We start from the raw sequence: 22,603 nt of genomic DNA on the forward strand, positions 1-22,603 counted from the left end.
CGGAGAAAACGTTGCATGCGTGGCATCCCAAGCAACACTACTCAGCGCGCGGGTGTGCTGGTCTCTTCGGGATGCTCCTGGGGGAAACCCCGACACAAGCAATCTCTCAGAGCCATCAGCCGCCGAATGAAGGGGCGAACACCACACCCTCTTCTTTACTTCAGAAGGAACATGATGAAAATGACAATCGCTACGATGCCAGCTACTGCCATCCACACGCCTGTCCATTTGAGCCCCGACATAATGGCGGAGCTTGCAGCCCCCACAGTTTCGTTGATCGCTTCCCAATCCACGTACGTTCTGTTTTGCGTCACGGCAGGGAGAAAAGGATCTCGATTAGGCTCCTCTCGACCCTGCCCAACTGGTGAGTAGTCGGCCTCCTTCAGAGGGAGAATGCTAGCTTCCACCTCGACTGAGCCGCGAGATTTGCCTTTGAACGCTGGATGGCTGCACCGGAGCCAGAACCTGGAGGTACGCAGCAGCCCAACGGCCGAGCAGAGAGAGAGGCATGCGCACAGTCGTGACGAGAGAAAGGAGGAAAAGAGGCGCGAAATCGCCACGGGCAGTCTGAACGTGTGGGAAAGTGCGTGCACGTCGAGGCCGTTCGACGAAAGAAAGCAGCCCTCCCCAGAAGTAAGCAGAGGCTTCAGGTGACTAGCGGAAGAGTTTGCTACCAAGCGGCTTTCGGGTGAGCCGAGCTGCCAAGCCCGCCCTATAAAAGCACGTGCAGGCAAGAAGCAGCGCAGCAGGGAGGGTGGGATGCATATTCGAGGCAGCAGCGGGAGAGAGAGGGACGCGTTGGCTGCTCGCCGCAGCCTTCGTCGTGTTACTTGGGCAGTCTGTACACTTGGCCTCTCTTCCTTGCCCTGAAGAAATCCGCGGTGAGGTCGAAGTTGCACTCGCCTATAGGCTCGCCTGAGCTTAACACTGCATAATTCCATATCTGAACCTTGAGGACAGGCACAGGGGCGGGAATTTTGACGTCGAAGACACAGCGCCAGTTGAATATGCCGGAGCCATCCTTGCTGTTGTAATGCGTGTCGGTGTCGTGGACTACTTCGTTGTTCTCTTCCAGAGTGAAGATCGATCGGACGAACATCGAAATGGATGAATTGTCGTCCATCGGAACTGCCTTCACGCGCCATATCACCAGCTGTACATACACGACCCCGCACAAATAGTGTGCATGAAAATGTTCGTAAATATCCATAGGGCGAGCCGACACGCACAATGCCACACACATACACGCACCAGCAAACACCGAGGAAGAAGCTTCTCGTCTGTCTTCCACACACGCATGCATGCACACATCGTGCGTGCATGTTCAGACAGCCCGAACAGTGGTGAGTGATCCCCACGAGGCGCCCGTGGAAATTTGGCCTGCCAGTTCAGCGGCTGCCTGCGGGCATGCACGCGTGGAAGAGGCAGTGCACTGGAGTGCAGCAGAAATCACTGTCGCGACCAACGCACCCGCAGCTGGAAGTCATCTGCCTCAGCACTGGCCAAAGTGAACGGCGGATGCTCCTGAGCGTAATCCTCAGTCATGATCTCAAAGAAGCCGCGCAGCGTGCCGTGCGAAACTGTGCTTCCTTCGTTCTTCAGTGTTCTGAGGAGAGGGAACGAGAGGCAAGCACACCCGGAGCACCCTTCTATGCCCCCCTTTCTTGCAGGATGGCTTTGGGCAGGCAACCTTTGCAACGCAGCTCGCTCAGGAGACTGCAAGGCTCTGCACGCACCGCAGTTCGATGGGAGTAACCTCTTGCTCGACCATGGCAGCGACTTTTGAATTGAAGAACCGATCTTCCATGTCGATGAAGGTGCGTCCTACGCACTCGTCGAGTACTCTTCCCTGATTCATGATGGCCACCTGCATGCAATAACGTCACAAACAAGAGGCAGAGAGAGCCACGAAAAAAGCGACCTCGGCAAAGCCAAGAAGAACGCCTCCAGCTCCCCACGATGTGCCGATCGCAACCGACCAGAAATACAGCCCGTTGCGCGTTGCACATCCTCCTGGCCGGAGGGGGAGCACAAGCTCGCTGCCCTCCCTCGGTAGAACAAAACTGGTGGCTACTCTTTGAAGAGGCTTCCTCGAGCGGCGAAGTCAAAGGGTCCGTGCTGCAACACTCACCTGAACAACGGCGTGTTCAGGGAGAGAACACGCGAGGCTGTAGCACCTGTTGAACTCAGGCTTGAACCCCTGCTTCTTTACATGCCCTGAATCCTTGAGGTTGTGGGTTAGGCCCCCGCAAAGAGTTTCTGAACTCGAGGAATTATAAATCCACACGTACGTCTGGATGTCGGCAGCGCCAGAAGGCGGCACTAATCCACGTGCCGCTAACACGTAGGCACGAACCACCAAGTCGCGGGTGCCTGAATATGTGAGAAAGAAGCGAAACCCCCGAAAATTGCACTCCGAGAAAAGCAGTGCATCTATCTATACATGAATATATACAAAAATACGTGAATACAGGTGCCACTTGCACGCGCGCACAGCGCCTTCGAGAGACACGACATGCAAAGTACTGCGTTGCATGAGGAACACACGCTAAGGAACCGCACAGATCGGTCCTGGGGGGAAGGATGAATTAAAGCAGCTCTCGGTAAAGCTGCATACTCTTATAGAATTGCACGCTGCAAAAGAAAGCGGCAGAAGCGCTCGAAAAAAGCGCGAGAAAAAGAGGAAAGAAGGAGAATTAGCGGCCAGTTCACTGCCTTGACTTTTTTTGCATTGCGTGCGCTTGCATGCGTCCTTATTTCATCCACGGCTTACGCTTTCGGCATCTGTAATGAAGCTAGCGATGGGAAAGGTGCTAAACGCCACGCAACGCTATGAAGGCAGCAGCAAAACAAGCAAGAGGGGGGAAACTAATCACGGGAAGGAAGAACCGCACTTTCGTATTTCTGCACGAGATCCTGGCAGACTTCGTTCATTTCTTCCATTTCTTCACCGATGTTTTCGCCTTGGTAAACGCGGCAAATGTATTTTAAGTATCCAATCGTCTCCGGAACGCCGCAGTCCGTGCACTGCAACGCACACAACAAAGGAAGAACGTCTTGAAACGGCCCAATCAGCATTTTGCTGGGAGTTGCCAAGTGTATCCTCCTGTAGGGGTATACAAAGAAAGGAGAGAATTTCCAAAACTCCACCTGCCCTCGTTATGCCTCCCCCTGCAAGCGAATGCAAGCGACTCTCTGTCTCGCCATGCACGCCGCTAGAGCACAAATCACACCCAGAACCATCGTCCTCCAATTCTATAGACGCACTTGCCACACTCTGTAGAACGCGGGAAAGACACAGAACGCATACCCTAAAGATAGGAACCCTCAAATAAGGCAAGTCGTTGACGCCAAAGTCCGTTTCCATCTCATAGGGAATTTCATCGCGCATGTTCTCCTCGACCTCGTCATCGTCAGCCTACAGCGGAGCACGTGAGGAAAGTTCAAAACACGCCTATGCATTCTGTAGCAGCAGCAGGAGGGCACGAGACGCAACAACAGGCAGACAGACAGGCAAGCACAGCGGCAGCCATGTACGGGGGGGCACAGAAAAAGTCGTGTAAAATGCTTTTAGCGTTATGGCGTCAAAAAGTGGGTGAAAGCGTGTGTAAGAAAGTGTGAAAGTGTGTGTGAAAGTGCGTGTGTGTGTGTGTGTGTGTCTCCCTACATATATATATATATATACATATATATATACATGCACATATGTACATATAGGCACATCTATATGTATGTATATATATGTATGTGTACGTGAAGATGCGTGTTTTTTTGTGCATCGCATACCATCGTGAGGACGAAGTTGAGTGCCTCAGGCTCGAAGCCGTACAGTTCTGACTGCTTGTGCAACGCAGCATTCTCTTTGGCGTAGGCTCCTTCCATCGGGTTGCTCTTCTTCATTGCAAGAGCACCGAGAAAGCCTTTTCCCCGAGAGCGGGGCCGTTCCATGTGCTTTTCTCGAATTGTACTAATCCGATTGACGGGAGGCATGGCAGCAGCTCCGAAAGCTACATAATCATCCAGCGGTTCTAAGCGCGAATTCGCACAATCAGGATCGTTGTAAGGGACCAGCATCTTCTTGTTGACCTATGTAGGCGCAGTCAGTGCGAAAAAAACAATTTATCCGCGCAAAATTACTACGCTACACGCCCCCGTGGTGTTCATTTTCCGCTGACTACGTAGAGACACACCTTAGAGAGGAGAGAGTGAGAACCCCGTAGAGACACAGAGAATGCGTGAGGGAGGTAAGAGAGAGAAACAGAGAGACTATACGCACATGCATGCACTAGAGTCGGAATGAGCATTTCTCATCTTCCCTCTTTGTCTGTCTCTCTCTCTCTCCCTCTTTCCATGCCTCTCTAGGAGACTGGGGTTTGTGCATCTCTAGATGTGCCTCTCTACAGTTGAGCTCCGGGAGAAGCTTCCTGCCGCTCAGCTACTGCCTCCCCTCCGGAAGACGCACCTTCTCAGCGGCAGGAGCAGGCTTGGAATGCCCTAAGGCCCCTTCTTCTCCTGCGGCTTTAACCTCCGCTGGCTGACCAGCAACGCCATCACTCAGACGCTGCATGCGGAGAGGCACACAAACAGCTCCCAGCGGCAACAAAAAAATCCCCCGCTGCGCATGCTGAAGCAGCCCTCGCCGCTCAGTCCGGCTGGTGCACAAGGCATTTGCACACGACAAAAAGCGCGTTTTCGAGCACTTTCACGCGTGGGAGAGACAGAGAAAGCAGCGGTTACAGACGGAGGAGAGGTCAAAAGCACCAGCAGCAAAAAACGCAAAAATCCCCATTGCACCAGTGCAAACAGCCGGCCGACCGACTACGCAATAAATATATATATATATATGTAGATATATATATGTATACATATATATGTATATCTGTATGTACTCTAGCATTTTCGGCGTCCTCAATCATCACTTCTTCCATGACTTGCAGCTTGAACATTTCTCGTGTCTGCAACAGCATTTCGCCGCACGCCTCGTCAGGTCGAGCCCACGTGTGCGCAGCAGCCCACAGAAAAACAAGGGGCTCTCTTGACATGCCGCCCTCTAAGGCTGATTTTTGCTAAAAAACGCAGACATTGTACTGCCTTCGCTCCACACAGAGAGACGCCGCATCATGAACAAGAAGGAAAGCCTCTTAACGCAAGCGCAGGAGCAAGCAGCAAAGTTGGAAAGCAGAAAAGCAGTAAAGAAGGAAAGTTGGAAAGCAGAAAAGCTGGAAAGCAGGAAAGCAGAAAAGTAGGCAAGCAGGAAAGCAAGCATGGAACCGTAAATATTATGGCACGGCATTACAAACGATCCTGGCAAGTAAGAGGGGAAAAGCATGCAGCGCGCACCTCCTCCCGTTCTCTCTGCTCTAGCCAAGGCAGCAAAGGATTAAGAGTGATATACGCCATGCCAACGTCCTTAAGAGACGTTCCAGAGATTCCCTCCACTTCGTCTAGCACCTTCACCTCCATGAAGCAGTGGTGCTGCATGCGTTTTGGAAGCGAGACGCCGACGTTGAAGTGCTGCAGAAAATTCCAGTTGCCGCCTTCCCCCATGTGCGGCTCGCTTGTCTTCTCTGACCAAAGCGGCTTGGTTGTGTCTTCGACGTCGCGTCCAAAGCAGAGCTGCATGCGCGCATGCAGGCGCACGACGAGCCGCAGACGCGATAAACGACAGGCAAGGAAGAAGGCTTTCCCCATCCGGTACTTTCCCCTCTTTTGCTCCTCCTATTTTCCCCTCCGTGCGCCACCATGGCGTCGTGTGCGCTACCATGGCGTCGTGTGCGCCACCATGGCGTCGAAACTCGGCATGCACGCAAATACAGGTCGCTCCAGAGGACGCGCACGGAAAGCGAGGGAGGCGCAACAAACAAGGCGCTGAAGTGAGAGTAAAGCAAAAGCAGACACCGAGTGAGGCACCCGTCGTGGCTACACAGAAAGCCTTCTCCTCAAACAACGTTCAACCCCCTCTCCCCCGAATGTCGCTTCTCCACATAGTGGGCCAAGGCAAGTAGCAAAAAAGCTTGTCGCATGCCATTATGGCACCATTTGTAATTCCGACAAGAAGGTTGCACAGGCGGACTACTGACAGCTTTACAGCATGCACACCAGGGGAGAAAGGTATCCCGACGGGTGCGCTACTTGTGCATGCACACGCACATGGCATCGTCTCTCCCGTTCTTTCCATGCATATATATATATATATGTGTATATGTATATATGTGCGTATGTATAGATGTGTATATGTATATATGTGCGCATGTATAGATGTGCATATGTATATATGTATACATGAATATATGTATACATGAATATATGTATACATGCATAGATGTATACATGCATAGATGTGTACGTGTATGTATAGAGGACACTAGTGACATGCCACGCAATAGAGTGAGCGTACAAAAATAGCATGCCTCTTTGATGCTATGTGCACATGCAGCACTTGTGCTTTCTGCCTGGATTAGAAAAAGTGTCGCTTCCAAGCTGCTGCGCAGGCAGCCTGATGGCGAAGAAGAGGCGCATCTTCTTACCTCCACATACGGCCTTTGGAGGGGGGAGAAGAGACGCACTCCGACAAGGAAAATCGAGACTGTTGCTTGCTTTGTGGAGGGTCGTATGTCGTCAAAGAAGGGATACGTGTCGTTCTCCACAAGCTCCGCAGGAACTAGCTCGAATGCAACCAGTACTTTCGCCTTGCACCGAGGATACAGCTTCGATTGCAGCATCAGCCAAACAGGAGCTTTCTTCCACTCCTTTGGCACTTTCTGGATAGGATATCTGGACGATTGGCAGAGGAGTCGCGCAAAGGCAAGAGGCACCAACTCGCCTGCGGGAGCGTTCCCAAATGGGGTGATATATTGCAAATATCTCGCAAATATATTGCAATACGAAGGACATAAGAAAAGCCCCCTCCCCCCTCGCGTGTCTCACAACACACGCCTCGAAAGATCTGAAACGGCAGAGCCAGGCTGCAACGAAAAAAGCCAAACGGAAGGGAAGAGCGAGAGGGAAACATGCAGAACGCTACCCACGTCGTGGCTCCCAAGACGATATCCGAAGAAATGATTGATTCTGCTTCTGAACACACCTCTAGCTGAAGGTCATAAGCAAGCGCACAGACGACAGACACAGCAACAGATGCAGGCAAATACGAACAAACACACGCACAGGCATGCACGTACAGACACACAGAAATGTACAAAACAGACACGTACAAACAGACATACAGAAGTACACACATACAGACAAACAGACGTAAAGAGACACACAGATATGTACACAGACACGTACAAGCAGACAGACAGACATACACGTACACACACAAATAGACAATCAGATACATACTCAAGCAGACAAAAACAGAAGACACACAGATATGTACACCAACAGACATACACACAAACAAACAAATAGATAGACAGATAGGCACACAAACAGACAAGTACAAGCCGACAAAGAGACATGCAGATATACACACAAACGGACATCCAGATATATATACACATACAGACAAACAGACATGAACAGACAAAAGCAGACAAATAGGCAAACAGACATGCAGATAGTTACACAAGCAGACACACAGAAACATACACAAATAAACAAAAACAGACAAATAGACACACAGATATGTACACAAACAGACAAGCAGATAGATACACAAACAGACGCACAGATATGTACACAGACAAACACGTACAAACAGACAAATAGGCAAACAGATATGTACACAGACAGACACGTACAAACAGACAAACAGACATACAGATATACACACAAACAGACAAACAGATATATATACAAACAGACATACAGATATATACACAAACAGACAAAAACAGACATACACAAACAGACAAAAACAGACAAAAACAGACATACACACACAGACAAATAGACAAACAGACACACAGATATGTACACAAACAGACACGTACAAACAGACAAACACACATACAGATAAATAAACAAATAGACAAAAGCAGACATATACACAAACAGACCGTTGGAAAAACAGACATACACACGAACGGACAAATAGACAAACAGATGTGTACATAAACAGACAAACAGACAGAAACAGACATATACACAAACAGACAAATAGACAAACAGATATGTACACAAACAGACACGTACAAACAGACAAACAGATACACACACAAACAGACAAACAGACACACGGATATGTACACAAACAGACAAAAGCAGACATATACACAAACAGACAAATAGACAAACAGATATGTACACAGACAGACACGTACAAACAGACAAACAGATACACACACAAACAGACAAACAGACACACGGATATGTACACAAACAGACAAAAGCAGACATATGCACAAACAGACAGATGGACAAACAGATATGTACACAAACAGACACGTACAAACAGACATACAGATATATAAACAAGCAGACATACAGATATGTACAAAAAAAGACAAATAGACAAACAGACACACAGATATGCACACAAACAGCCACGTACAAACAGACAAACAGACATGCAGATATATACACAAACAGACAAAAACAGACATACACAAAAACAGACAAACAGATGCATACACAAACAGACACGTACAAACAGACATGCAGATATATACACAAACAGACACACAGACATATGCATAAACAGACAACAACAGACATATACACAGACAGACACACAGATATGTACACAAAAAGGGAAAAACAGACAGCCAGACACCTTAAGCGCCTGAGGATGGGAAAAAGAAGAAAAGAAGTGGTAGTGAGGGGGGTTATCCGTCGCATGCGAGGCGCGTAAGGCGAGCGGATTAAGGAGGCAAAAGGCGTCCTGCGGTGCAAAGCTTCTGTTTAGCGGCACTCACCACAATGTCGGGAGCGAGTTGCATCATCTCTGGAAGAATGACTTCCGTTTCCATAGCCTCGTAGTAAGAGGGATTAAGGGTCTGCCGGAAGGTGAGCGTCTTGAGCTGCTGGCTGCCAAGCACTACCTGTGCATGCATACCATTGCGAAACCACGAACGGCCTGTGCGCGTTTTTTTGGCGAGAATCGCGAAAATACTCATTAAATTGCCGAGGTTTCTCATCGCTCTTGAAGGGCGGCTCTCGGTAAGCGAAAAAACACGACATGTAGCCACCAGGAAGCAGGAAAAAAAGCCACAGCATTCGGAGAAGGCGAAACGAGACGGCACAGCTGCCACACCTACCACGCGAACAAGGGGGAGACTGACAAGGTCAGAGGCGAAAAGACAGCCAGGTGCTTTCGCATGCACGTGCAAGAAAAAGCTCGCAGAAAGCCTCCCCCTCTCTCCGGTGCTGCATCCTCTCACCTTAATGTAAGGGTTTGGAAATTGATTGTAGCCCACCGCGGGAAGATGCAAGCCCTCGTAAATAAGCGCGCGAAAATAGTATCTGCGGGTGACACGACGCAGGGTGAGAATCGAATACGCACGTGTTGTGTACAAAGAGAACACACCAGTGAAGATCACGCTTGCACAACTGCATGATCCTTCCCCACAAAGAAATTGAACTGCTGCACAAGCCTTCACGCAGCTGTCTAGACACCTCTCAGCGACACAAACGCCACCAAACACAAAGGCCCTTGCCCTAGAGAAAAAAGGTTTGTTGCCACTGCTCCCTTCTCCCACCTTCGTTTCTCCCTCCTCTCTCTTCCACGTTTTTCCCCCTACTCCCACCTTCGTTTCTCCCTCCTCTCTCTTCCACGTTTTTTCTCCCCCTACTCCCACCTTTCTTTCTCCCTCCTCTCTCTTCCACCCTCCGTTTCCCCCTCTCCTACGTTCCTTCCCTCCTCCGACTTTCCTCTCCCCCGCCCCCCCGTCTAGCCAGCCACAAGGGGTGTCGATCTTTTTCCTCCTCCGCGATGCGCACCCACACGCGCCAAAGCCGCCTTACCGCTGCAAATTGTACTGGAGCCTTGCAGGCCTTTCTCCAATAGTTTTGGAAGGTTTGCACGTTAGAGAGACAAGCACAGAGAAAGGATCTGTGCCCGAGCCATCGCAGGCTCTCAGCGAATACCACACTGGTTTTCCATCTTGCAGCATTTTCGAGTTGAAGGGAAGCATTGCCCAGGCAAGCCGAGTTCTCTGCACACTCGACTCTTGGGAATGCCCACCCTCACCGCCTCCCGTGAGTCCACCCAACCAATTCACCAAATTTGCTGCCACGTGAGCGGCGGCGTTCGTTGCAGAGAGGCTACTGATGTACAAAAAAATTACCCATGTTTGTGCATCCTCGGCTGCAAAAAAACGGTAGTCCCACATGCAGATGCATAAAGAAATGCACGCGGTTGTATGTGTGAATGGAGGTGTGTGTGTGTGGAGGCGTGAGTGTGTATATGTATGGAGGTGTGTGTGTGTGTATGGAGGTATGTGTGTGTGTATGGATGTGTGTGTGTGTGTGTATGGAGGTGTTTGTGTGTGTGCGTATGGAGGTGTTTGTGTGTGTGTGTGTGTATGGAGGTGTGTATATATGGAGGTGTATGTATGGAGGTGTATGTATGGAGGTGTGTGTGAATGTATGGAGGTGTGTGTAAGTCATGTATGTGTCTGTGTGTGTAAAATGGTGGATATATTTAGATATGTACATATATTTGTATATATATGCCGCATAGGTGCAGGGGCTTAGCAGTGTGGGAAGCGAAGTACAGGGATGCATGGTGCACACATAGTGCAACAGTAAGACCTTTAAAAGGCCAGTGAGCGTGCGGTTTGGGGTGTATGTTTGCCTGCGCGCTTTGAATATATTTGGCATGGGCAACCTCTGAAGGTTGCATTTCGATCTGTGCAGGTTTGTGTTTTTTGTGTTTTGCATCATGGGGAAAGCCGCCTTCCCAGCATCCCCCTGCACTGCTCCTGCCCTGCCCATCCAATGCGACAGGTGAAGGGGGTCGCACAGAGCGAAAGGGGCCGAGGAGGCAATTTCGCATGCTGCCTGCTGCTTTCCACGAAAAACTCACCAGGAAGATACACTCTGAGCTCCTCCATGCGCCCCTGTGCGGCTTCGAGAGTGTAAGATCCCGCTTCTTCGACCATGAGGGGGGGTGATTTCAGCGTGTGCGGTCCGAATGCGACTTCTGCTTGAAGCTCGTTTCCCAGCACGGCGTTGCAAGAAATCTCATAAACATCAGCCCACAAAGAGTACTCCACCTGCGGCGGCTCGTGAATGGCGCGTGTGGATCGAACACCCATGGGCAGAGGGGCCTGCACTTTCGCGCAAGAAGCATTCAAGAGGATTCGTCCTGCATACGCATTCGACTGCCGCAGCTCCGCATTCGTCAACATGTCCTGCACAGCCCCCAACAGGCCTGAAAAGGAGCAGGAGCAGCAGAAAGGAAGAAAGAGGCGCATCCACGACGCACGCAGAGCCACACAAGTGCACAGCAGGTGTTTTTCCCCCTTCCCCTTGCTCCCTCTTCTCCCCCTTCTTCCCCGCAGAGAAGGAGAGGAAAAAGAGGAGGGAGGGCCAACAGAGCCACACACACAGACTCCGTGCTCTCTCCTGTTCGCAAGCAGATGATAACGAACGTATTAGCCAAAAAATGCCAGCAGATGCATGGGGAGAAGCGGAAGGAGGTTCTGTCTGCTGCTGGACAAGGTTCCTCTGCTGGGTTGAATGCCTCTGCGCTGGTGCGGCAGACGTGTGTCTTCCCCAAGTGACGAGAGAGGGTGTACTACGGCTATTTGCATGTACCAGTGTGAACGCATATAGGCGAACATGTGTGTTCTAGTTGCCTGGATGTATTGGCAAATATGTGTGTGCTAGCACCGTGGATGGGGTATGTGTATATGGGTCTAAATGTGGGCTTGGAATGCACAGCAGTCGTCACTTGAACTCTTATGGGGATAGCGTCTGCCTTGGTCCCCTGTTTGCTTGCTGCTGCCATGCATGCAGCATTCGTCACACAAGACAGGGGCAGCCTTTACGGGGGGTGTTAGAGGTTCCTCTTGCGGCGCAGCTCTAGACAGCTGCAATCTGCTTCTGACCTTCCGAAGGCGGCCTCCAGTAAAAGTTGAACCACCGCGTCTGCGTCTCGTTTTTGACAAGTTCAAAAAAGTCCAGCACCATCGACGCCATGAGGACGGGATTGCTGCTGCCGTTCCACAACTCTACCAAGACAGTTCCATCGTGGCAGGGGATACAGGCAGGCAGCGAGATCGACGCCTGCCACTCAGGACTACGTTCTGGCAGCGATCGTGTTTGAAGTTCAGCGCCACCGTGTTTCACCTGCATGATCGCAGTAGAATCACGGGAGCAGAGCCAGTAGATACACGAAAGCAAAGTCTGTACTGCAGTAGATGCACGAAAGCACGAGCCTGTACTACAGTAGGAGCGTGAGCCTGCACTACAGTAGAAGCGTGAGCCTGTACTACAGTAGGAGCGTGAGCCTGTACTACAGTAGATACACGGAGGCATGAGCCTGCACTACAGTAGAAGCGTGAGCCTGTACTGCAGTAGATGCGCGGAAGCATGAGCCTGCACTACAGAAGATGCACGAAAGCGTGAGCCTGCACTATAGAAGATGCACGGAAGCGTGAGCCTGCACCACAGTAGATACGCGGAAGCAGATGCACAGCAAGTACAATACATGGCTCCTAGCACACGAAGCAAACCTTGACGAAGGGTTCGCATGTGCTGGTGATTTGTCCAACAACGGCACTGATATCCTGGCCTTTGAAGATGTTGACGGTGAGACTGTAGTAAGTTGATTTCACGTCTATATCCTTGGTGATGCGATCGCCTTCGTCATTGAGGTAGGCTACGGTTTCATCGACAACGGGCAAGAGATCTCCGGGTCCAAAGATGCCGACCGTAAGAAGCATCATCCCCTGAGAACCATAGATCGTGACACGCGGTGTTTTCATGACGAAAGTGTGCAAAAGACGCTTCTCGAAAGCGCAGTTCCTCCTTCGCCCAATGAACGAAAACAGGCTAAATCCACACTCCCACTTCCCCATACGCCGCTCTGTCGCGGATGGCGTTAAGCCCCTAGCTTTCTGTATTCAAGTGGCCCCTGTATGTAGCAGTTTGCACAGAGAAGGGCAATGCCAGCCGCCGTCACGCCTGGGGGTTGAATTCGTGTGGTGCACGCAATGCCCCTCCCCCCGTATGCGAGAAGGAGAGGGGTGGTGCAGAAACACGCTTACAGGATCTGTGACGAGTTGCTCGAAGTTGCGTATTTTCACCCATTGTCTGTATATCCAGTGCTGGCTTTTGGAGTAGACGTAGGCGAAGCTCAGTACATATTTACCGATCATGGCGCTCTGGAGGCCGATGCCTCCAACCAAGGTGTATCTGTGCATGACGTCAAGTTCCACGTAGCTGCGCTGGAATTCCTCGGGGGTGAGGGTTGTTTGAAAGTTGAATGTCGAGTTGAATGTCGCAGACACCACTTGATTCTTTTGCACTGTACTCTTGGTGACGTCACCCACCGTCACATCCACATAAGGGTTCGGCACAATTTCCTTTTCCCCGGCGGACTCTTTAAAGGAGAGTCCTCTCACCTCGTGCACCTCCACCTTGATTGTGTACTCGATGGCGCGAACTGCCATGGCTGCTGCTGCTGCAGTCTAGGAAATCCTGCAACAACAGAGGGGTGGAATGGTGCCACTGGTGGGGGCAGGCCTGTCTATGGGCCGTGGTCTGGTGAGGCTGCAGCAGCAGCGCAGGCTGCTGCTGCTGCTGCTGCTCCTCCTCTTCTGCTTTTCCCTGCCGCTGCGAAAAGGGTGATGTGCGCCTCGGCGAAGCACGGGGAGAGCGGCAATGAAGAGGGCAGGCAATGGCATAGGGAGATCATGGCAAGACGAGGTAGGGGGGTAAATGTCACATGGAGGCAGCCCCTGCAGGATGATGACGACGAGTTCGACAGCAACAGCTGCTACGTTCAGGAGTGGAATACGGAGCGGCGGCAGGAAGCTCAGGGTCCTTTTTTTAAAGAAAAACGGGAAGTTTCTTCCGGTTGTCTTGGTGGGAGTCCTCGATAACACACACGACCTGTCCGGGTGTATCGGTACCTCAGGGGAGAAACGGAGGGGAAAGCGGTGGAAGCGCGCATTGAACCGGAGCGGCCTACACCTGATGCTTCCCAAATCCACCCAAAGACACCGCCGAGTTCTGCCGGACAGCCGCAGTGAACTGGCGAGCACAGCGTCAGACTACGGGAGAGGGTCTTGGCAAGGAGGCGGCAAGGGAGCGAGGACAGAAAGCAGCTGATCTCGCGCTTCCCCGGAGAGCACTGACAAACGACTCTTATAAGAGGGGGTCGAGAAAGCTGAATTACTGTGAACAGGCGCTCATCGATGATGGACAGCCAGGCGGACGATGCTGCTGCTGACAGACGGCTTCCTCGGGAGTTGCAGTGTAAATGGTGCAGAGCAAAACAAAAAAACCTGGGTTTCAAGGGGGATAAACGTAAAATTCATAAGTCTTTCTTCACACTGCTTGTGCGCGGGTGCCGCTGGGGAGATCTGCAAGGCATTTACCATGATGAGCTCTGCGTGAATGAGCCGCTGCAGCTCACGGACGACTCGATGGCCGCCACTGCAGGGGAGATGCGCGGCCACTTTCTGCCTCCCGCTGGCCAGACTGAGGCTCTTTGCATTGAATATAAGCTCTTCCTTAGCCAACAAAGCGGAAACGCAAATAAAAAACCCTAGGAGGAGTCCCTCAGCAGTGTGCGCGGCGGCGGCAGCAGCAGCCGCAAGAGCAGCGAGTCTGCTGGCCCAGAGCACACAGCGTGCTCGATGCAATAAAATAAGAGGCGATGAATGAATTTGCGTAGGAGAGCGAGTAATTCGGTTCTAGCTGCACTGTCGCATTTACTTGGTCCTTTCTAGCGTTTGTTCGTTCATTCCTCTCCATGCCCCTGTGCACCACTGCATGCAGGGAAGCGGCGCAGCCGTGCGGCGATCGGTTGGGCGTGGAAAGCGTCTCAGTGTCTTACATGGGGCCTTTATTCTTGTTTTAGGGGCCTTCCGTTTCTGTCTGAAGCTTTCTGTGTCTTGGCGCTCCTTCGACATCTGCGCTTTCCCCGCTTGCCGGCTCCCCCGGCAGGCACAACGCGACACCCCGCGAGTGGCGAGCGGACTTTCTTCTCTCTCTCAGCGCTGCCTCTGCGCGGGGAAGCCTTCCGAAGGCGCGGGTGGCTTTTCAGCTGCGGATGGCTGTGGCACCCCCCGCTGCGCTCTGGGGGCCCTCGAACATGCACGCGGATGGTCCTGCAGCGGCTGATGCAGAGAGGGGGGAGAACACGTTTCCAGAAGGACTACCTGGCGAAGAGGACGCGCACTCCCAGCAAGTGCAAAAAGGCGAAGGCTTCGTGCAGCACCGGCGAGGCCAGGCGCAGAGAGAGCACAAGACGGGCTCAGAGCTGCCTTGTCAGCCCCCCTCCCAGCAGCAGCCTCCATCTCCGCGGCTACAGCCGATCGGCAGAGCGTCTTTCCCAATGGCTGCGTGTTCCCCCGCGATCCGCAGCGCAGCTGGCCTACCCGGGGGGCCCCTCCTCGCCAAGAACCCTCTGGGGGGGGGCCCCTCCTTCTCAGCCTCGGCGGGGGCGAAGCACAGCAGCAGCATGGAGGCTGCTGCGAACAGGGGAGAGGCCTTCGACTCCCTTTCTGCAGAGCACGCATTGGGAAATCAGATGCACAAGCTGTCATTCGACTTGACGCAGCAGCTGCACGTGGACGCGAAGCGAACTCGCACAGGGTTTCCCTGCTGCAGCTTGTGCAAAGCTCAAGCCAGCGAAGGCTCTCTAATTCTCGCTACCAACAAGACGGCTGTAGGGCCGAGCGTTAGTCTGGGAGACGCCTCCGCTTCTGCGGAACGCACTGGACACAGTGCCTTGCCGGCGACTGAGCTTCCCGCCTCCACCGACCCCTCTGACACAACTACGCCATCCAGAGGAGGAGCAGCAGCTGCAAGTGCCGCGAGTGCAACGCCAAGAGCTGCTGCTACTGGAGCAGCTGCTGCAAGTGCTGCAAGTGCAACACCAAGTGCTGCCGCTACTGGAGCAGCTGCTGCAGGTGCTGCAAGTGCTGCAACGCCCACCGCAGCAACGCGACAGAACGGCTCCAGTGGGGAGGGGGACTGCTGCTTGGCGTGCAGTTGCCCTTGCCACAACAGCAGCAACAGCAGCAGCAGCAGCAGCAGCAGCAGCAGCAGCAGCAGCAGCAGCAGCAGCAACATCGTCTGCTTCGAAGGCCCCAGGAGGCCGCCAACCTTCGCAGCCAACCTCGCTGAGCTCTGCAAGGCCTTCCCCTCATTGCACCAGGGCGTGAGGTGTCCATACACCGCAGGAGAAGGCAGACTGCTCGGCGCAGTCTGTCTCCTCCTGCGCTGCCCCTTTCCCCCGCTTGCTTCCCGACTTCTGCTGTGTTGCTAGGCACTCCTGCTCTGCCTCTCGTGAGGCCAGCGACACCGCTTCGCGCACGACGTGTCTCTTCTCCTGCTTCCGCTTGACTTTGCTGCATGGCTGTTCAGTGCAGCCTTTTTTCGCCTCGCTGCCTCCCCGTCCTTGCACGCCTACGCCCCTTCCTCTTGTGTTTCTGGGGTTCTTGCCGCGTGTCTGCGCTCAGCTCATTATTTCGTTGCTTGAAACTGCAGAAAATGACTTCCAGAGGGCGCATGCACTCGTTAGGGTTCTCAGCGATACCAACACAGGATTGCACTACCCGAGATCAGGACGGTCGATGAGCAAGCGGAAGAGAGGCCCAGACGGTATATATATATATATGTATATATATATATATATATGTGTGTGTATATGAGTGTACATAGGTGTGTATATGTGTATATCTATATATATATAAGTGTACATAGGTGTGTATATGAGTGTACATATGCGTGTATATGAGTGTACATATGTGTGCATATATGTATATATATAAATATATATATAAGTGTACATAGGTGTGTATATGAGTGTACATAGGTGTGCATATGAGTGTACATAGGTGTGCATATGAGTGTACATATGCGTGTATATGAGTGTACATATGCATGTATATGAGTGTACATATGTATATATCTAAGTGTACGTATATGTGTATATATGTATATATATATATATGTATATATATATGCAAGTGTACATAGGTGTGTATATGAGTGTACATATATGTATATATTCAAGTGTACATATATGCATATATTTAAGTGTACATATATGTGTATATGTGTATACACATGCGTGTACATATGTATATATATATATATATATTTGATGGCTTGCTACCTTCTGGGCTGCTGCTTTTGCACTGTAGAGGGCAGCTGCATGGACGCGTGGCGTGAAAGAGGTCTCCTGCGGCTGGGAAGGGCAGAGGCTGCGGCTCTTGGCAGCGGCTTCGTGTCGGTAGCCGTCTGTGAGTGCTGTCTCCGTCTTTTCTCTCTGAACGATGCGCGTGTGTACGCAGCGCTGCCTGCACATGCACGTTTCACCTGTCTGCGCGCTTGTGCCTCAGCCGATTCGGACTGCCTCGATGTTCTCGAGGAGGCGGCTGCAGCTGCGGGAGGCCCCCCTGCTGCAGCAACAGCAGCAGCAGCAGCTGCTGCTGCAGCAGCAGGTGCAGCAGACTCGAGCAGCCGCACACGGGGCTTTTGTGGGGTGGACGCTGCTGATGGGAGAGGCTCAAGTGAGGCTCCTTCGCCGCTCCTGGAGGGTTCGTATTCGCAGCAGCTGGCGCTTCACGCGTCTCCTCCTCCTCCTGCACTCGCCTTGCCCGTTACAGCCTCTTCTTGCGGCTTTGCCCGTCCCTCCGTCTCTGCGGGAGGCGTTGCCGATCAGCTTCCCTCGAGGGCAAAACGGGAGAGCTTGCCAGAAGCGTGGTGTGAGGAGGTAGCGGAACGCCTTCTCTGGGCAATAGTTGCTGCTGGCAGTGGCGAGGAGGCGAAGGCTAAGGCAGCTGCACTGCTGCGACAGCATGCGCTGCAGCTGGCTAGCGTGCAGCAGCAGGAAGAGGAACTCTCCCAGGCTGATCTCGCCAAGGAAGCGGAGAGTAAGGGAATGACAGAGAGAGAGAGACAGAGAGAGAGAGACAAAGAGAGAGAGAGACAGAGAGAGAGAGAGAGGGTGAATTAGTGAGGGCCTACCTGTGTTCGCCATAGTGTTGTCTCTGCGCGACCTCGTCGATTGCAGGTGTTGCTGGTAGCGCTGCAGCAGACGCGTGCAAGGAGACAGACAGACAGGCAGATAGATAGGCAAACAGACAGACAGATAGATAGGCAGATAGACAGGCAGATAGATAGGCAAACAAACAGACAGACAGATAGATAGGCAGATAGACAGGCAGATGGATAGGCAAACAGACAGACAGACAGTCCATGTCGCAATTGTGTTTGACGTAGTGGCGGCAGCCTCACGAAAGACGGCTGGGCTGCTGCTCTGATTGCGTTGTTCGATCCGCCTGCAGATCACGAGCTGGCAAGGAGAGTAGAACTTTTGCAGAACGACAAGCTGTTACTGGCGAGGGCTGTCAAGGCACAGCATGAGAAGCTGCAAGTGTGTGGCATCACGCAGGGGGGAGAAGAGGGAAGGGACGGGGGGACGAGGCCTCTTAGTGTTTGAGCCGCTGTTCATCTCCGCAGTGGGTACCACTGGCTAAATCGCTGTCTGCACTTGTGTCTCTCTCGCTGAGCGACTTATTTCCGCAAGCGTCTCTGCCTGCTGCATCTAGAGGCCTGCTCCTCGATGTGGCGCATGTAGCTGCTGCCTTCGGTGCTGCAGACGCTGCAGCAGAACCTGGCAGCCAAGACTGAGGAGGCACAGCACCTCCAAGAGGAATTAAATCGAGCGCAACAGCGCTTGCGCACTTTGAGGGACGCAGCTTCTACCCTCCTCCTTGCATCCGCAGCCAACGCAGGGCGAAACAGCCCCTGCAGAGACACATCTTTTGACCGCAGGTTGGCAGCAACTTTATGTTGCGTTTTTTCGTGCACTTTTGCGCTTGTCGTGAGGGGGTGGTGCGAGCTGCTGGGGGGGGAAGTCGGCGTGCATCGACAAAAGCTTCTTTGGCGCACACACACTCAGATTGCCTTTTACATCCACCATGGGGGTGCCTCCAGAGGGTTTGAGCGCCCGCTGCATGCAGAGGGAGGCGCTTCGAAAGGGGGCACTGGATCGTGCCAAGCGTTGGCGTGCTGTCTCTTGCCTTCGCCAGGGGCGAGGGAGACACTGCGGCTGCAAGCCGTTCGTTCAGTAGACGCTGAGAATGGCGGCTTCTTCTGCATGCGCGCCGCTGCGGGATATCTGGTGTCTGTGTGGGTGCAGGTTCCCAGATGTGTATTGACACGCTTGCGGGCAAGAGCGTAAAACTTGCAGCTTCCAGTCTGTCTGCAGTTCAGCCATGAAGGCGCATGTGTACAGGCCCCTCGGGGAGGCTTTCTGGGTGAGACGCTAGCCAGGGGTGATGGGTACGTACGGGGCAGGCGGAGAGGGGTAGGCAAGCCTAAGCAATTTTTATCTGTACGACAAACTGTACTTGAACGGCATAGTGCTCGCCATCAGTCGACTGTTTTCAGGATGCGCAGGGGTGTGCATCTTCAAGCTTCAGGATTACAGCGCGTGCCAACAACGCCTTAGTTAGGTCCTGGCTTAGTTTCTTTATGTGTATATTGGGGAACCCTCGTGGCTCTCCGAGTTGCTGCTGATTCACCTGGCGCAAACAGCATTCAAGGTCCAACCTTTATGCGCGTAGTTCCTTGCAATTAGCCCGTATAGTGCACAGTAGGCAGACAGGCAGGCAGCTGCTGTGCATTTTGACTTGGACGGCTGGCAAAAGGGGGCGAGCTCCTTGTTATGCCTCAGTTTATCGTACGGCACAGAGAGAGAGAGACCTTTGGGGGAAGGTCTCTTCAGTAAACTAGGTGCCCGCCCGAAGAGCAAGCAGGAGTCACAGCTTAGGCGCATACATTCTTCCCAATAAAACGCCTAGACACTTGATGTTCGATCTAGGGAAAACATGCACGCGACGACGCGCACACCTACACTAGCAGTCCGCCTTCGCTCGCCGAATGCCTCAATGGCCTCACATGCCTTTGCCTCTAAAACGAACGCCAGTACACTCAGCAGACACTCCCTTGGAATACATTCCCAACGCTTTGTTTGAAAGTTGGGGTTTCGGTGCTGCTGCGGAGAGAGCGAGCTAGAGAGAAAGAGAGAGACTGCTGCAGTTTTCAGCGGCACGAAAACACGTGCACATAGAGGACGGCAGAGCGCCTAACAGATGCCAAGCACCCGGCCCTTCCCTCGGGGTGTATGCAGGATCTTTCTAACGAAGTGTGGCGTGGTGAGCGCATGCTTTCGCGTTTGGAATTATTCTGTGAACAGACAGAGTGTGCAACGCTGGGGACCGAACGTTCTTAGGGACTCATGACATGGGAACCAGCGTCTGCCTGTGCGTCGTTGGGTGGCTTTTTGTAGGCCTCCTCTAGACGCCTCTGAAGCCGCTATATATAATATATATATTTTCCTGTACAGAGTTGTTTTCCGTGCATAGCCAGGAGCCTGCCTCGAGGCAGAACGGCGAAAATGCCTCGAGGCATTTTCCCGCTGGCTCCGTCAATGAAACCCCCACTCCTACGTTTCCTAAGAATTTCCAGCCCTATAAATACTCTATTAAAGCGTAGCTATGCTACACGACCTAATCCACACCAAAAAACGTGGCAGACTGCCACTGCGTCTCTGGCATGCAGCTAAAAGCTCTGCCTCCTGCAAGTCCCGCCGGGGTGCGGCTGTGAGTCGCCGAATACAGCCCCTGCGGACTGTACGGACACCCCAAGTTGAAATGACGGAAGCTGCAAAAGTAGGCGAAGGCAGGCCTCTCCGAGCACAACATCCCAACTATTCATTGGAGCCTGAGGAAGCAAGACGACAGAGGCGGCTTGCAAACCTCTCGCCATCTATCAGCAGCTGCGCGGGCGACGCGCACTTCAGTTAGAGCACTTTGCCGAATGTAGCATACGCTGCTGTCTTTACAGTGCCGTCCGCTCCTTTGATGCAGCCCTCTTCTTCAAAATCAAAGACTCCTTTTGTGTTCTTAGGGCCTTGGAATGGCGAAAACATGAGGGCCGGCCACCGCAAAGGAGAAAAGAGGCGCCAGTAAGCCGATTGCGTCGGGTGTACAAACAGCATGTCCGCAGCTACCAGAGCAGAACCTCCCACAAACAGCAGCAGACGCAAGCTCTCACTAAACTGCTTCAGTTCGCCGTAGGAATACAGGGGCCGACAAAACCCTTTGCAGACGACGTTCACATGTGGCTCCAGCTGCACAGATTTCAGCATACATACATACACATAAATTCGTACATACACACATACATACATATACATACATACACATATACACACATACATACATACATACACATACACTCAAGCGCAAGCATTCACACACATTCACACACGTATATACATATATGCACACAGGCCCACATGGACCTGTAGATATAGATACATAAATACACACACATATATACATTTCCATGTACACGCACACCCGCTCTCCCACACACAGTCGATGAAAGCAGAGAACCCCTGGGGAGCTCTGCGCAAGGAAGTGCGTCTTCAAACACCTCCCTGCTTGCCGTCCAGAGCCCACAGGCCTCTCCCGCTGTATCCCGTACGTGCATGCAGTGCATCATCTCGCTATGTGTGTGTGTGCTGGAAACACATATATGGCCACCCGAAAAGGCTGCCCCGTGCACAAGTGCCCCTACCGAGCATGCGATCTCTAGCCGCGCGCGTTGGACGCATCCGGCAAGCCGTTCATGAGCGCCTTACCTTCCAGGACTGGAGAATTAAGGGATCAAAGTCAGGTCCGCGTACATCATTTCCCAAGAAACGCCTCTGTACCAGCGGGAAAGCTTTGCTAGGCGCTTTCTGCACGGCTGTGGCGGGGGAGAGAAGGCACCTGCGAAGGCCGTGAAGCGCTGCTCCGGAGGTTGCCATGTTGTGCTCCCAGCAGCTTAATTGAATTGCGTGTGCTCTTGAATTGCTGAAACAGAAATTTTACAGTTGCAGCTTTTTTCCCTCGCTTGTGCTCGCGCGGATGCTTCGGCCTAGCAGGAGGAAGCCCGTGCCGAAGCTCCGCGATGGAGTGTACGTACACGCGCGAATCGCGGCGTTAAAATGAATAGCAGTGCGCATTAATGTGGAAACAAAGCGGCAAACTCGCAGAATTCGCGAAGGACAGACAGATCAAGGGATATGAATATGCAGACAGGCCGAGAGAGAGAGGGAGCGAGCGCTTGGGGCTTTCCACTGTCACTCTGGCCACAGGATAGGGAATTAAACGCAGCCTTTCCATAGTTCCTTTTCTGCCGCATTATTAAAAAGTAGCAAAGCACTTAAAAGCCTCTTCCTGGGCTCTTCTGTGCGCCTGCAAGCTGCGCCGTTTCTTCTCATCGAGGGGCCCTCCTGTCTTCTCCCCCCGCCGGCTCTGCAGTTGGCCTCTCCAGCGGAAACTAAGGGGCAGTTGCACCTTTTTCTGACGGCAGGTGTGTCTTTTGTTTCTGTCCAGCGTTGCCTGCGGGCTTTTCATGGCCAGGGGGGCGGGTGGAAGGCAGAAATCTTCAAAGAAAATGGCTTTGCTAGAGCGGC

The 22,603-nt window shown here is 52.5% G+C and overlaps 3 protein-coding genes across 3 annotated transcripts; 1 reads left to right on the forward strand and 2 right to left on the reverse strand.

Moving 5' to 3' along the window:
• Positions 1-155: 155 nt before the first annotated feature.
• LOC34623480 lies at positions 156-13,562 on the reverse strand. Its single transcript, XM_026338610.1, has 20 exons — positions 13,158-13,562; positions 12,624-12,839; positions 11,997-12,237; positions 10,970-11,317; positions 9,907-10,249; positions 9,324-9,405; positions 8,859-8,984; positions 7,029-7,090; positions 6,528-6,774; positions 5,341-5,616; positions 4,890-4,955; positions 4,463-4,561; positions 3,787-4,086; positions 3,311-3,418; positions 2,895-3,027; positions 2,132-2,373; positions 1,737-1,867; positions 1,471-1,606; positions 831-1,153; positions 156-465 (listed from the first exon to the last, which is right to left on the reverse strand). Exons 1-20 carry the CDS (start codon positions 13,560-13,562, stop codon positions 156-158), a joined length of 4,194 nt encoding a protein of 1,397 aa, XP_026194395.1.
• A 243-nt stretch (positions 13,563-13,805) lies between these two features.
• Positions 13,806-19,315, forward strand: LOC34623483 (AF4/FMR2 family member 4). The gene is made up of 9 exons (XM_026338599.1): positions 13,806-13,977; positions 14,112-14,227; positions 15,164-15,934; positions 16,016-16,282; positions 16,584-16,725; positions 17,550-18,002; positions 18,417-18,505; positions 18,731-18,928; positions 19,034-19,315. The coding sequence occupies exons 1-9, from the start codon at positions 13,806-13,808 to the stop codon at positions 19,313-19,315; spliced, it is 2,490 nt and encodes an 829-aa protein (XP_026194384.1).
• Positions 19,316-20,938: 1,623 nt separating this feature from the next.
• On the reverse strand, positions 20,939-22,329 carry LOC34623484. Its single transcript, XM_022736604.2, has 3 exons — positions 22,250-22,329; positions 21,785-21,914; positions 20,939-21,268 (listed from the first exon to the last, which is right to left on the reverse strand). The coding sequence occupies exons 1-3, from the start codon at positions 22,327-22,329 to the stop codon at positions 20,939-20,941; spliced, it is 540 nt and encodes a 179-aa protein (XP_022592486.2).
• Between the last annotated feature and the right edge of the window lie 274 nt (positions 22,330-22,603).

The sequence above is a fragment of the Cyclospora cayetanensis genome, unplaced genomic scaffold (assembly GCF_002999335.1).
Source record: "Cyclospora cayetanensis isolate NF1_C8 unplaced genomic scaffold, CcayRef3 CcayRef3_contig_28, whole genome shotgun sequence".
NCBI lineage: Eukaryota > Apicomplexa > Conoidasida > Eucoccidiorida > Eimeriidae > Cyclospora > Cyclospora cayetanensis.